General features: G+C 43.0%; 1 protein-coding gene across 1 annotated transcript in view; it reads right to left on the bottom strand.

Moving 5' to 3' along the window:
- ENPP2 (ectonucleotide pyrophosphatase/phosphodiesterase 2) overlaps window positions 1-11177 on the bottom strand; it is a 71780-nt gene extending 60603 nt beyond the window's left edge. The window contains 3 exon segments of the mRNA XM_066176907.1: window positions 10929-10988; window positions 10991-11101; window positions 11103-11177. Coding sequence (XP_066033004.1) covers window positions 10929-10988; window positions 10991-11101; window positions 11103-11177 — 246 coding nt within the window.
- Between the last annotated feature and the right edge of the window lie 4732 nt (window positions 11178-15909).

Below are 15909 nucleotides of genomic sequence, written 5' to 3'. Positions count from 1 at the left end.
ATGAGTCTGGAGAGACCCACAAACCAGGCTGTGCTCACATGAAAGTACACCCTCCTCACCGCAGTTTCTCAAAACACCACCAGTCTTCAATTATCTGTCTGCTCATCACTGCCCCGAGGGGAATGGTATGCAAATCATAGTGCCTGGTGCCCTGGAGGGCTGTGCTAAGGATGACTTTCTTGGCCAGAAAGATCCATAAAGCAGTGCCAGACCCTCGGGGACAATCACGGACAAATTAAAGTCTTCAAAATTGCAGTTTGCTGCAGCCCAGCCCCTGAAGCACCAAGTGCCTTAGGCATATATAGGCCCATCAACATTTCTGAGCATCCTATATAGCGCCTGCAGGGTTCACAGGGCTGGGGGAGAGCGCCCAGATACAGCCCAAACTCACCGAGTAGCACCAGCAAAGCACGTCGAGCAGCAAAGCATGTTGCTCCCCTCCCCTCCTCACCCCACCTCACCCTCATGTACGTGTCCTGCTCAAAACACAGCCATAGTGGCCTCATGTCTGTCTGAAACTGAGTCCTGCCTACCCAGAGACAGAAGATGACCCACCGGCCAGGGGAGGACCCGCGTCCCTGTCTCTGCTTTACTAATGTAAAACATTTGTATATTCACTGGGATAATGAGTGAAATGCTGCTGAGCAGCCTGGTGAGAAAAAAGAGGGCATAATGCAGTAGAGAAATAAATTTTCTCACACTGCACATCAAATACAACTTCAGTGGTTCAGTGAGGATTGTGGATTTGGTGACAGCACTGCAGCTCCAGAAGCTGCCTATGGTGCCTGTGGAGGGGCCTTAGCCCAAGTGCACCCTCCACACACAATCACCATTTGTGGTGGCAGACAAGCAGAACAAGGTTCATAAACCAGGTTATGTCTTTTAGCAGGACAGCCAGGACAGCTGGAAAGAGGAGAGGAGTTCTCAGTGACCTGGAGAAAGCTTTGGGTGCCTGAATGCTTGTCTCTCTCTGTCCCAGCAGTACCACAGCTAATACACCAGCCACTCCAGCACAGGGTATTACAGCTCTCACTGCGAACCACACACAGCAGCAGCTTTAACACCAGTCCCATATTTACGCCTTCTTCATCTTCAAAGAAACTAACATATACCCAATTCTGTTTCTGGACAACATTACTATTGTGAAGCAGTCCAAGTACTTCACTAAAATGCACTGAGAATTAAATTTCTTGAGATAGTCATACATAAAAATTCTAGCAACTGCAGAATAAAAACTGTTCTGTGGTGAAAAATCTTCAGGGGGCATATGAAGTAATGAAACATGGAGCCACAGGGCCCATATGTGTTTTTAGCACAGCCCGTAAAAGGCTGTGTATTTAGGTCCTCACTCTTGTTTTCCACTGCTTGAAATGGGTGTCACAGGTGCCCATTAGCAGCTTTATATCGGTCTTTTTCAAAGAGCTGTCGATTTCAGTGGTGTGAAATTCACCCACTTACCCCTCCCAGACAGCAGTCTGGACGTTTCAAGGGCCTTGCATGGTACCCTTGCATATGCCACACACAATCACTGTTAATTTATTTGAATTTTACAAGTTATACAACCTATTACATCCGACAAAAACCATAGCCCGTTTAAAATAATGAATTAAAGCTAAATGAGAAAAGAATCTAACCAAAACAAAAACTAACAAACAAAAACAACAGAAAAAAACACAAAAAACAAAAAACACCACCACCAACAAAACAAGGATGGGAAAGCTGCTTAAAGATGTAAAAAGCAGGTTTTCTAGGTTTCAAGTAATATTTCTAGTTTCTTTATGTAATTCCTGTGTACATCCTTTACCATGTTCAAACCTTTCTCAGTAGAATATTAGCTTTGAGTCCCCTGGGCATATAAAACTTCTTGTGGGGACTTCTACAATAACCCTGTAAAATATCTCTCTGACTTGATTACATTTACCCTCAGCTCAAACTCTGTTTTGGCACATTTTCAAGGTCAAGGCTTGGATATGATTAAAAAATTTCCTAGTGCTAGTCTCTCCCCTACAAGTAAAATGTGGAAATAATTAATACTGTTTATTTTGTTTTCTCTGCAAACAAGAGTTTCTGTTTATTTGAAATACTTTTTTTCATGTTTTCAGCACTTGGATCAAAAAAGAAATATTTTAATTAATATCTTTCTCCTAGTTAATCTAAAAAAACCTCACTGATATTTTCAAAACAGCAAAATTCTATTTGATTTCAGTTTAAAGAGATATGTCACTAGGAATATTGTTCTCAACTTGCCTGCAGCTAAGGCTTTGGACATGCTTTGCAGCATCAATACTTCTGCAGAAAGATCAAAGTGGGGTCAGGCTGGAAAAAAAGGATTCCCACCTAAGTTGGGACATGCCTTCAGGTGGGCACATTTTCCTCCTTTTTCTCCATGTAAGAGTCATCTAAGGCTGAAGAATTGTCTGCTGTTATAGTGATGTGTGTTTCCACCTATGAAAGCTTTTTTTTTTTTGGCATGGTAAATAAATGCATGAACATAGAACAGACCTTGGCAGTGTTGCAGTTAAGACAACAGAAACAAAACAAAGATATCTGAGGGCCTTCTGGGGCTTGAACCTACTTCATATGAGCAAGAGCCTGACTCAAGAAGATCTATATTATTTGCATAAGGACTGCAGATCTACACCACTGAATGCAATCAGACCAGCTTAAAGAGAAGGAAATCCTGAAGAAATTAGGACAGCTGATGAAGAAGAGATGCCCTCTTAAAGAGAAAAACAACAATTATTGAACACTGCCTGATCTGATTCACTGGCCACATGAACATTTATGTGGCAGAGGATACAACAGGAACTGTCCAGGCTTTTGTTCATAGAAAAATGCATAAAATGGGGACACAGCTAACATGTTAACAAACCTAATCCCATCTGCACTCCTATTTTGGATGTACTGATTTATCTCATAGTTGAAAGACACATCTTTATTAAGCTATCCCTCACTGTTGGGAGGGGTGAGGTATTTCAATTCCTTGGAAATAACTGGCTTTTCTTCCCTTTTCCTTCAGAACAGAAATAAACCCAGCAAGTAGAATCCAGATACCAAATGTCTACCAGTCCTGGCAGACTGACAAGTCCTCGCTATCTCTTCCATCCTCTCACCCCAACCATTTCTAGAGATACACTGCAAATTAAAACAGGTTAAAAACTTCCTGTCCTTTGACAGGTTTTGCAGTTGGATGAGTTTCCTGCCCTGGTCCTCAGCGCTAGCAGCAGTGAGACACAGTGAGCTGCAGACTGCTGCTGCTTCCGAGCCCCAGCCGGGCACTGTCACTGAGGAGCATCCGTGGGCAAGGGAGCGGGGAGCGGGCGGGGACAAGCTCTGCTCTCCCCCCGCTCCCTCTGCTCCCAGGGGAGCGGTGTCACCGCAGCATTCGCTAAACACCCTGCATTTCTTAATAGGCATCTGCTGCTGCCTGTTGTAATGGCAAAGCACAAAAGCGTAAGACAATCGCGTCTTGCTTTTTGGGTCATTTCGGACAGATGGGCCACTTTCCAAGCATCACAAATTTTCCTAAGTTGAAACGTGTCACCACAAGTTCAGTTGAAGGTCACTTTTTTTTCCCCCCCTGATTTCAGCTGAGTGCAAAGATAACAAATCTAAGTATAAAGGGAAAAACATCCTGTTGGAACAGTACTCTCTGTTTTCTACGGATGAGAAAAGTATAAGCAACATTTCAACAACAAAACAGTATGATCATTGCTGAATGGGTTTTTTTAAACCCATATCACAATGTGTAACTGAATAAATTTCAAAGTCTGTAGGAATGCAATATAAAAATAATGAAGAAAAAGGCTAGTAATCAAAAATATGCAACTGCATGGGTTTGCATAAGGATTATCAGGGGGTTTTAGGCAAATACTATTTCACTTTCTCAGCATAAAACTTTGGAAAAGAATAAAGTATTTTTTCTAATGGATTAAACAAGTAAACTGCAAGAAAACTCAGGTCACTTAAATATTAATAGATTTTTTCATTATTTTAAAGCAAATAATCTAACTGATTTAAGTTTTTTTAACTCGTATTTTGGTTTTTTATTTGGCAAAACAAGACTTTCAGAAAGAAACAATTCATTGGTTTAGTGATTGCTGACTGCTGTAGACCAACAGTAGCTCTGCTTTTGCTCAGGCTTCAGAGAAGGCTCCCCACCCTAGTAAATGTCCTTTTCACAGCAGACAAGACTGAAACCAGTTTAAAATTATACTTGTTGAAGATTTCCATGGCAGAGACAGATGTTCCTGGGCATCCACAGAGAGCCTGCAGGACTATTTAATTTATTATCTTTTCACTGTGCGTGGCTAACCCTTCTCCAAGACACTGAAACCAAACAACTTTGATGGCAACATGTGGTCCAACCTATGTAAAAAAGACTTGAGTAAACTGTTGCTTTCATTAAGAGAGCAGGGACATCTCCTTTGCCAGCTGCAGGGAGGGCGTCCAGTGCCAGTGGTCCCAGCTCAACATTTCAGTCTTTTGGGAGAGGAGGAGCACTGTGATTAAATCACCTTTAAAACAAAAAAAGCCAACACACTTTGGGCAAAGAAGCCAGGATGGATGGAGGCAAGGAGCAGCAATATGTTCAGGTGACAGATGAAGTCATCAGAGGAGGAGCACCCTCAGCCCTGTGCTCCCTTTGCACCAAGACAGAGCAGTTGCACAATCTTCCTCTGTGGTAGCTTAAGCCATGAAAGCTGGTGTGAAAATAGGTGTGGGACTATAACCTCATGTTCATACCTCTATTTGCTGTGAGTCTAAGTCTGCTGAAGCATCTGCTTAATTCCAGCATGGTTTTGGAAGGTACTGAATTAAAAAACAACAACAACAACAACAACAACAACAACAACAAACCACTAGGTAAACCTTTGTTGCTTCCTACTCTGATGCATTATGAATAAAACAAATGAGCCAAACTTCAAACCCTATTGTATAAGGGCAGGTGGAAGCACAGTCAGACTGCAGAACAGAAGGCACAGGGGAGAGGCAAGGGAAACTTTTGGATAAGTGGCGGATTCAATACACAAACCAGGCTCGATGCTGCCAACATCAACTGCCAGGACAGCACAGTAGATAAAGGGTACCCTATATCCCATGACTGTCACAGTCATCTCCTGCTGTCTGTGGGGAATGCTGGGCTGGCTTGGCAGAGCAATGGGAGGGCAGAAAAAGACATCTTAGTGTTGAGGGTTGAAAGAGACAAAATATTTTAGAACAGAGCCTTGGAGACTCCAAAAGGGAATCTCCTTCTTGTTCCTGCGGTTGTGGGATTTGGAAGGGGCAAAACCTCCCTGTGATCTCTGCCCTATTGCTAATGCTCTTTCAGTAGTACTCCTCTGCATAAGTTATATGTTAGGGAATGTCAAAAAAGTGGAGCGTCTTTAGGTGCACTGAATTTATGTAGTCCAGCACAAATGACCCGAGTCAGTGCTTTTGGACTTGGCAGCCAGCTGAGACTGGGACCCTTCAGGTTGTTTCCTGTAAGCAAGGACTTAGATTCTCTAGCACAATCATGTCATTTACAAGGAATATACAAAGAAATGCTGTTCCCCTGAGCAAGGAAAGGAATCCTTTTTTTTCTGGATATCCAAAAGGCACTTAAGGGCTTCTTACATTCCTCTTGGATGAAGGGTCATCAGCTTCAAGGGAAATTCACCCCATCTTACAGCATTCCCTCTGTCCAAGCTGGAGGGAGGACCTTTTCTGGGATTTGCCTGTTATCTTCACTGCCACTTTAGCTGCTCATCCTCAGCATGGAAAGAAATAAAAACAGGCATTTACAGGTGATGGCAACTTAATTATTTACAAAATATTGTTTCATCAGGACGTTTTCTCTTACCCTCCTAATGACCGTATTTTCATCCACTGGATGTTTATGATTGTCCCAGCCAAAATTCATTTTTGGTGTGCAAAGAGCCTTTGAGGAATGCCTGAAATGACTGAGGAAGCTGTACCTCTCTTCTAGTGTCAGCTGGTGCAGGTACCAGATTGCAGCCACAAACTCATACTCATCTTTCTCCAGAGATGGCTGAACCAAGCCATATTTCCTCTTTATACAGCCTGTGAAGTCTTTAAGTATTGCACTGACCATCCTTTGCTGGTCCTGATACTGAGTGCCAGTTCCCACCATCCCACTCACACCTGAGGCCAATCTGGGCACTCCAAACCATGGGCTGCTGCAGCTGGAGGGGCACTGATGTGTTACAGTCCTTGCAGTTGCAATCAGAGTTTTCCTGTCCCCCTTAGTAGCTCCAGCCTTGAATTTGGTGCAGGGCTGGTCCCCCTTTGCTGCTGCCACAACACAGGTTCCTCACCAGCAGCCTGTCCCAGCTCCAATAACCCTTGTCCCATTCCTCCATTCTCCTGTCACATTTTCCTGGCCAGAAAAGCTTTTCAAGCTGTCACATTCATCAGCAGCACCAGGGACATACAGCTAGTACTACTTAAAATATTTTTCAGCAGGGTGAAATACACAGCAATATATTCAAATCCACAAATGTCCTGTGGGTAGTATCTCCTACCTTGGAATTCACTTCAATGTCTTTGCCCTTTTTACTGCTATTTGTCATGAGTGCTGGTGCATCCTGCAGCACCAAAATCTCCTGCCTCAAGGACTAGCACTTAAATTAGTCAGTCTGGGGCAATTCTGCAGAGCCCAGTTGCTGAAGTCAAGTAATTGAAAATTCAGGATATGGGATGAGGTGTCTCTGGGCTGTATTCTTCCCCTCTGCTTTGTTAGCTGAGGGAGTTGTTCCAATCCTGTCCCAGGTTTGCACAGGGCTCTCCACAAAACCCGGAGTTTCCTCCTCTATGGAGCCTGTTTCAGAAGTCCTGCCTTTGCTGCCTCTGAGAGCTTTTGCTATCACACAAACAGAGCAGTACAATCATCCTTTCTTCAGGTTAACACATTTTGCCTTGCGAATTACCCACTTCTGGCAAAAGAATGACTTGGGGGGATGGTTTGTGTGTAAACAGAAGGGATGGATGTGTCTGGAAACTAGTGGGCTAGTGCTGGCTAAGTGGATGTGTAGCCTGGCAGCTTCAGCAGCTCATCCTGCCATGTCCCAGCAGTCATCTCCACTGCCACATGTGCCAATATAGACCCAGAAGCTTGAAATTTGGCATAGATCAAGAAGCCTGCACGAACAAAGCACTATTACCCAGGTCAATCCATATATCCCAAGTTCTTTGAGCACCACAGGTATGAGGCAGGACCTCAGCTGAACATGCCATTACCAGCAAGCAGCAGAGAACAGAAATCTGTGAAAAGAATAAAATGTGACGTTTCAGTGATAGGAACGGGAGGCAGGTGCTGCAGGAGGGTGGGCTTCAGGAGAAGAATGGCAGGAACAACTCTGCCCGTGTCCCACCAGTGGTGTTTCTGCAGGTTTCTACATCAGATGACATAGGAGAAAGAAATTAGGTCATGGACAAGGATGGGTTTCCAAGAACTTCTTCAAAATGAAAAAGGAAGAAAAAACTGGTGAAGAGCTAAGTGACAGCAAAGCCAGAGAGGTCTTCAAAACTAGAAGGCTTTCAGGTTAAAATTTTTACCTAGCCGGAAAAATACATGGAAACAGAAGAAGAGAGGGTGAGAATCCAGAACCATGTGCAGTAGTGCATTATATGGAAAGGCCAGGACTACCGTGGACCAGATACAGCTGAGGCGCTCACGAGCCCCTCATGAGGCCAAGATGGCAGTGCCTCAGAACAAAACAGAAAAGGGAAAAAAGCGCCGTCCAGGTAGTGATGAGTGAGGGGGAAAGTAAGAGAAGCAGCCCTGCAGACACCAAGGTCACCGAGGAATAAGGGGAGGAGGTGCTCCAGGCACCAGAGCGGAGATGCCCCTGCAGCTCTCAGAAAATACCTTAGAGAAGCAAGTTTGTCCTGAATGACCCTGGCTCATGGAAAGGCCCCACAGCAGGGCAGGGAGGTGTGTGAGCAGGAAGGAGCAGAAGAGAGGGGCTCGTATGGACTGGTCATTCTCCCAGTGCTGCCTGGGATGGTGGGGAGAGGTGGAGGGACCAGGAATGAAGAACTGGCAAAAAGGGAAAAAAAATGGGAAAAAGAAAGGTGCTGATTTAATTTTTTAATTTGCTTCCCACCATCTAAATCTATTTTAAATGGCAACAAACTGAATTCATTTTTACCAAGTTGAGTCTGTTTTGCCCATGACACTAACTGGGTAAGTGATGTCCCTATCTTTATCTCAGTCCATGACCTTTTCCATCTTATTTTCTCCCCTTGCCCTGTTGAGGAGGGAGTATGAGAGAGTGGGCCTCTGGCAGCCAGACAAGGCCAGACAAGGCCAACCCAACACAGCTTTTGAGTAAAAATCTCTACAGGAAATGCTGAAGTTAGATAAACAAAGGAGAAAGCTTTTGGACAAGACTACTGAGTTACTTCACAAGAAAAACAGTATGGATGGAGGGCATGAAGCCCCACAAAGAAATTAAAACATTTGGCTAGGAACTGTATTAGAAGAGCAGGTATCTGAGGACACAGTTTCCCAGCCATGGATGTAATCCATCTGCAATAGGAGAAAAGTTCTGTCCGGCTTAGGGCAAGAGGACAGGAGCTGAGCATACCTGCTATTATCTTGTATTTTTAATCTCTTTTCATCCAATTTTTCACATACAGCACTATCAACTACAACTTCTAAGCAATTTGTCACTTCAGTGTTTTGAAACATGAAGCCTTCTAGGACAACAGACCATTTACCATGAATCTTTCTCATGGAATTTAAACAACTGTACACAATAGGAAAATAGTTCTCCAGTGGTGATGGAGCCAATACATATTTATTTCTACATTTATGTCTTTTTTTGTGTACCAAAGTGACAGTGACCCTGTTCTCTTCTATTCTAACTGTGTGGAGCACACACAGTTTCACGGGCTTTGAGACAAAGAAAGCCTGTGAGATCATTTGGTCTGGCTCCCTACAAACACAGTTGTCATCTCACCCGGTGATGAGCGCAGGGGAGGGTGAATCCCAGCTGGGCTGGTGTGGGTGGCATGGGGAGACCTGTGCTGGGAGGCTCAAAAACAGTCAAGGATACTGTCAGATTTGTAAGCACCTGAAAACCAGTTTGTGTTACTGGTGTGTCAGCAGTATCAGGTTTTGATGTGCTTCTGTAAGTGGTCCATTAATCTGGGGAAGTGCCAGAAATAAACGCTTCCGATAGCACACGGGAATTCGGGAATTCTGACAAGCTGGTGCTAGCCCCAGGGCTGCCAGGGGCAGTCTCATGCACCACTTCATTCATCTCTCACAAATATTCATTACCTCCACTTCCACTTCAGCTAATGTCAAAGGATTCATTTGGCATCCTTTGATAAAGGCTGCAATGCAGGCGCAGCTATGAACAGCTCCAGCTTTCAAGAATGATGCTAACGTATCTTTAGCTCTCTGGCGTTCAAACTCAGCTGGCATCCTCGATGAATAATTGGAAACTTTCTTGCTGCAGTGACAATAAACTCATAGTTTAACCTTCAGATTACAACCTCTGAAATAAGCTAATATTTTGTAGAACAAATATTACCATGCAAATAGAGTACTATTTTGTTGTTTGAACATCTTACACAGGCCAGCCTCCTAGGAGGAAACATTTCTCCAGCCTTGCACTTCATGAGAACCTCTTAATCTGAAAAAGTCTCTATCTGTCCCTGAACAGGTACAGCAGGTCCTCTGTGGGCAACCAGTCTTAGGGGCACAGTCACCTTTGCTTTCTTTCAGGTACAGGCAAACCACCAGTATCTCTCCCTATCCACCAGGCACAGCCACTGCTCTCTGCCAGCCCTCAGTCCACCTCCCCAAACCTACCATACATCCAGTGGGGAGGGCTGGAGCACTCATGTAAACTTTAGGCAGAACCTCAACACCCCTGAAATGCCCAATTTCCCTTTTTTGTTTTTCATCAGACAAGTCAGGGTCCCAATTCCACTTGCAGAGCTCATAGTTTCCATCACAGATGTGGTGGCAATAAGGAACAGCATGCACAAGCACTCACTGACACATGCTGACAGGAAGCACAGATCAGCAGAAATTAGAAGAAAATCACAGTCAAAATCTGAGCAAATCAGAAGCAAAATAAACTTGAAAGAAGGACCCAAAACTAATACTTCAAAATCAGAATAATCAAAATCATCATGAGTCCATTTTGAGTAGGGGAACCATAAGGCATGCAGCATTTCTTTGCTCCTTATGAACTTGCCTCTCTAATCAGCACTTTACAGTTGTGGCATAGGAAGTTATGGAAAAAAATACAGATACTTGAAGTGTCACTACCCTGATTAAAGAAATCCATGTATTTCCCCTGGAGAAAAAGGCTTAGGAAGAGGTACCTTTAACAGGAACCTTGTTGAGACAGATTGCCTTTAAGCCCAGGACTTTATCAGTGAAGCTCCAGACACTGGAAATTTTAATATAAATCAAAAGTCAAGTGATGTAGGAGTTCTAAACTCATATTTATGTACTTGCATAATATTAATACTGTAGGAGGTAAATATAAACAAAACACAAGACACTTTGCTCATGTCTGTGCTGGGGGCCAATTTTGATATTGCTATAAGGTTAGAATATATATGAAAAGCAGTTTATATTAAAAAGATTAAGAGAGGAGGTCTCTTCAGAAGGCAAAACAAACTACACGAGAGCTACTGTGGTTTCTAAAATACATTTTCTTCTCTGTGCATTAAATAATATTTTCTCATTTCTTATGAATCGGGGGACTTCCAACATCACCCCTGAATGCAGTTTGGAAGGACTTCCTACTTCTCAAATCCCAATCCGAGCTGCATTTTGCAAAACCACATTCATGCTACTTTCATTAGCTGACTTTGCTTGTAATGAAACTTCTTTAAGGCTGCTTTGGCGAGCCAGGAAAGCATGCAGGGCAGAAGGGGAGTGCAGATGCTCCTACCGTACCAGCGAGTCTTTTTTCTCCATGTCTGAAACGCGGCGTGGGAGCTGCGCTCGGGGAGATCGAGAACGTCCCGGGGAGATCGGGAGTGTCCCGGGGAGATCAGGAATGTCCCGGGGGGATCGGGGCTGCCCCGCTGCAGCCCGGCTGAAGTCAGGGTGCCAGCTGCCCCGGCAGGACAATGGCTCCATTGGGAGATAGCTGGGGGACAAAGGCGCTGCTTTCAGGAATGATTTTATATGCATACATGTGACCTTTGCCTGAAATGGCTCTTTGGAAGGGGTTCCTATCCTGAAGCTCTGCTTTCAAATGCAGAACTCTCGGGCCTTGCTTAATCTGTCCTTTTATTTTTCCTTTTTTATTTTGTGTCACAGATGCCTCAGGAGAGGTCATGTGCAGATAACAAGGTGGTGCTGAGCTTTTTTCATCATTTAATAGAGCTATTCAGTAACGGATAAGATTATTTTCTTCACTTTTTGAAGTCCTTCACCGGGATCTGCTATCTGGAGTGCTTTTTCTGCTTTTAGGACTTCAGCTACAAAACCAGAGTACCCCAATTTCCAAACCCATGCCTTGGGCCAGCCTCCACTGGCTGACACTTCCAGACGCTTCCAAGCTCAGGCCACCTTTGCTAGAGTGAATATAATTTTGAATTTATGCATCCAGATAACAGGAGCAGGGCCTTTGGGTTTTTAATGGATTGGAGTGACTTGTTTATTATAAGTAAATTTATTCTGAATTAATTTATTTTAACTGTGATTTTTAAATGTTTTGACAGCTTCTTACTTGAATGGGTATAAATAGTGGCTGTCATTACACAGCGTGCATGAAATCCAACTGTCATGCTAGCTGGGCTGGAGGTGGGTGGGTGAAGATAGAATTTATCACCTTTACCTTGGGATATGGCAGTGGATGCTGCAGGTGAAGTGATGGGCCCTCAGAGTGATTCTTTACTAGGTTACAGGGGAAGTTAATAGCATAGCCCAACATAGCCAAATGTTCCTTTATATGACCTTGATTTTTGCTGTTTATTGCTCTGACAAACTTACATTTGCACTGGCATTTTTGTGCTGAAAGGGTTTGGGAGTTTTGAATCTATTTTTAGTTTTCAGCAAAACACACCAAACATTTTTGAGATTAAAACAAAGAATGTGTTCTTTTCTATACAAATGTTAACCAAAATTATCTGTCCTTTCCATAAACAGATCTCAGGCTTACATACCCTGGAGCAACAGATGAGATTTTGGGGACCGGGGAAGAATGGCCTTTGTCAAATGAATACATTCATTCATTGTTACCAAATGCCATACAAATTTTGTAAAGTTATAAATCTTTAAGAGACCTTTGTGTGTGCTGAGCTCTATGTGCAACTTGCTCACACTTAATGGCTGAGCTCTCTGGGGATCATCTTCTCTGGGTGTCTTTGAGGCCCCTTACTGACCGTGGGTCACACTGCAGGTTTATTTCAAAGGAAAAGAGTTTTAAAAGGCACTCACACTCCCAGCCAGATCCAGGAGTGAGGTCATGGCTGTCTGTCACACACCACTCCCTCAGCTCAGTTGCACACACAGCCTTGCATCTCTCCCATAAAAAGTGTGGTGTTGAGCATGCTGGGAAAGCAAATTTCTTGTGCTGAAATAAATCCCAGCCCACCCTCCAAAAAACCCCAAACCCCATTGTGAAATCTCCCCAACCATCCTCCCTATTCCCTACAGCTCCTTCTTTCGACATCAGTCTTTCAAGGGAGGGAACGTTGAAAAGGAGGATAAAATCAAAGCTTTGAGGAGCTATTGCATAGGTAGCAGGTCCTGTATCATAAATGAAACAGGGCTGCTGTTGGAAAGACAGCACAGAGCACCTGATAATGCACAGAGAACACAGAAGCAGACAGATTTCAAGTGTTTGAGGAATATTAAAATTTCAAAGAATTTTAGATACAAATTCAATTAGAATACTACAAATAATGAATGCAAAGAAATTAAAATATACATATCTTCTGCAATATCTAAACACAAAATATCTGAGCAAAGGGAGCAAAAAAGTACCAGGGAAGGAGAAACAAACTAGCAAATGCACAGCTCTCTACTTCATAGCAGGCTGTTTCCAACACTGGGCTCCCTAATACTTGTTTGAATTCCATGTCAAAAAAGATGCATCTCACTTCCCTTAGAAGCTAATGTGCAGCCTGCCATGCCATTGACAACCTTTTAGCCTCATCTCACTTAAATATAATTTTCCTCTTTTTTTCTTTGATTTTAGCTTATCATTTTAATTACTTGTTACACCGTGAAAAAGAATCTATATTCCAGCAGAGGGGCTTAAGCTTACTGTTGCAAGTGCTCTGCTGAATAAAGATACGTCTACATTATAAACTAAATGATTTTTCCACATTTACAGTATTAATTTATACCTGTATTTGGAGACAAGGACAAGTTTCCCTACTTAGTTTCACTTGAAGCATGATTTGCAGGAACTGGCAAGATTTAGCATTTCCCAATATATTCATCTCACTCTAAAAATACTTTGGTCAGTCTTTACATCAGTTTAGCACCACAGCATTCTTGGTCATAAAGCTACTCACTTTGGAGTCATACTCAATTAAAATAAATCTTAGGCAACTCTCACTCTGTATAAACACATTCAGGCTATTTAGCAAAACAGATGCTGCTGTCCCTAGGTGTCATGGGGAGCAGTGGGTATTGCTTTAGGTGATGCTTCCTGAGAATTAACTATCACAGTTCAAGCAGGGGCAGTGATCTGGGGCAGAGGGGCACACAGTGATGGAAGTGGAAGCTAGTGCCTGTTCTGAAGGGCTTTGGGAATGGATTTCTACCCAAACCCATGTAATTTTTAAGTGTGTACGTATAAAAGAGTTATTTAAGATCCCGTGCAGTGCCACCACCACTCTTTACAGGCTGTGGCCATCACTGCATTTTCACAGAATCATAGAACGGTTTAGGTCAGAAGGGACTTTAAAACTCGTCCAGTGGGAATTTCCTTCCTAATACCAATCGGCATCTGCCCTCTTTCAGTTTGAAGCCATTTCTCCTTACCCTATCACTACAGCCTCTCCCTACAGCATAGCCTCAGTGAGCTGTGATCAGAGATGTTGGATCTGCTTTCTGGACTTGGCTTTAGGCAGCAGCAAGGCACAAATTGCTCAGATCAGGGCAGGGCTGCACTTGCACGGGTGTAGCTGCCCATAAGAAATTTCAGACACCAAGGTCCTGTTTTAATCATTCAAAACATCCAAACTAATGAAAACAAAAGTGGTAACTTTCCAGGTACATTGGGTTGGAAATTAGTATTCAGGAATTTGATTTTACAACAAATGCACTGTGGAGAGTACTCACTGTAAGGGGCACAGGCTTATGCTTTCATGTGTAGCTCAGGTTAATGAAAATGATAAAAAATATTTTTTTTCAATATTCTGAACACGTAGGAGAAAAGATTGTACAAAGTCAGCTTTAAAGCAGCTATTTTCCTCATCAGAATCAGAAATCTGAACATCTCTTGATCTCATGCAATCAGAGGGAGTAGCTATATGATTAAATCAGGCCACACATTGAGAAACTGTATATGGATTGCTGGAGCTAACATTAAGATCCTATTTTTAAAAGCTGTGTTTACAGATATCCCAGACTGCTAGAAATATCGACCTTTTAAACATAACTCCTTTTAATCCCTGCACTTACTGGACTCATTTTAAACAGTATTGATGCAAATAAATTCATCAGAAAATAACACTGGCAGCTTGATATGCCATGGGTATTACAGCACTAAAATCAACCATAAAAACCAGTGCTTCAAAAAAAATTGCACTGCAGATAGTCATGAATAAAAGAAGACTGTGACTTACAAGAAATATACAACCCCTCCTCCTGTTAATCTGTTCCATATTTGATCACTGAGCTTGCATTGCAGTTGAAAAATATCCTGGGGGACTACTTAGTGTACTGCCTAATCCAGCCATCCACCCCCTGCAAAGCACAACCTCATGCAGTTTTGTTTCATTAGGAGTTTCTCTGCAGCTCCAATGACGCAGCTCAGTTTCACCTCCAGCAAACAGGTCTGAGCATGAAGAAATGGCTTCTGTGGCCAGAACTGTGCAGAAATAGGCAATTCTGTACCAGCATAATTGCACGAGCTGAGCTAATGGAAAAAACATACTTTGTCCGGTTACCTTCTAGGCATGGCTGGGGTTACTCCGTCTGCAATCTGAATGGGTTATATGGTCTTGTATCTCTGACTTTGCCTTGGCATATTGTCTTGTTCTTAACCCTTCAATGACAGTATTACAGCTACATAACAGCTTTGATCAAACTCCAAAGGTTTACCACTTCTGTTAAACAATGATTTTCCTGCCATTAAATGTTTTTTATTTCCACTAGACTTTGCCCACCAGTGGGGATGTTACACTATCCTTTATCCTCAGTTAAAGCAAAAACATATCTTGTCTCTGAAAAGTCATCAGACCCAGAGCTTCTAAAAATCATCAGTAAAAACATTAATCTTCTTTTCCTGGGCTCTGTTAACCACACTATACCAGGCTACGAGTAGTTATAAAATATCACAGTTTTACAAACCTGCACCAGCAGGATCCACTTCTGTGAGGGTGTCTGCCATGCGGAGTTTGGGATGGAAAAAAATGGCCATAAACTGTAGCCAGGGGTAAATGTGTGGGGGGAGATGAAGTTTGGATATGTGAAGAATCATAAAGATCGTAAACCAAGGCTTAGTTCTCCCTGACCAACATGAAAAGACTCTGCATGGGCTGCACTTTTCCTCTGAGAGAGCTAGAACTAGCTGAGATAGCTCACAGCTTTATCACTTTGGCCATCATGCAGGGCACTCCAAGCCCTGGATAAGGCCAGCAAAGAGCCACAGGGAAGAACAGAGCATAGAGCCAAGATCCTGCTCTGTGGCTTGGGGGCTGACACCATGATTCCTTATTTACCTGCCTTATCACTAAGACATTGCT

The sequence above is a fragment of the Chamaea fasciata genome, unplaced genomic scaffold, assembly GCF_029207755.1.
Source record: "Chamaea fasciata isolate MVZ Bird 193981 ecotype frontalis unplaced genomic scaffold, bChaFas1.0.hap1 SCAF_1, whole genome shotgun sequence".
NCBI classification, from domain to species: domain Eukaryota; kingdom Metazoa; phylum Chordata; class Aves; order Passeriformes; family Sylviidae; genus Chamaea; species Chamaea fasciata.
This window is presented reverse-complemented; position numbering and strand designations above follow the sequence as displayed.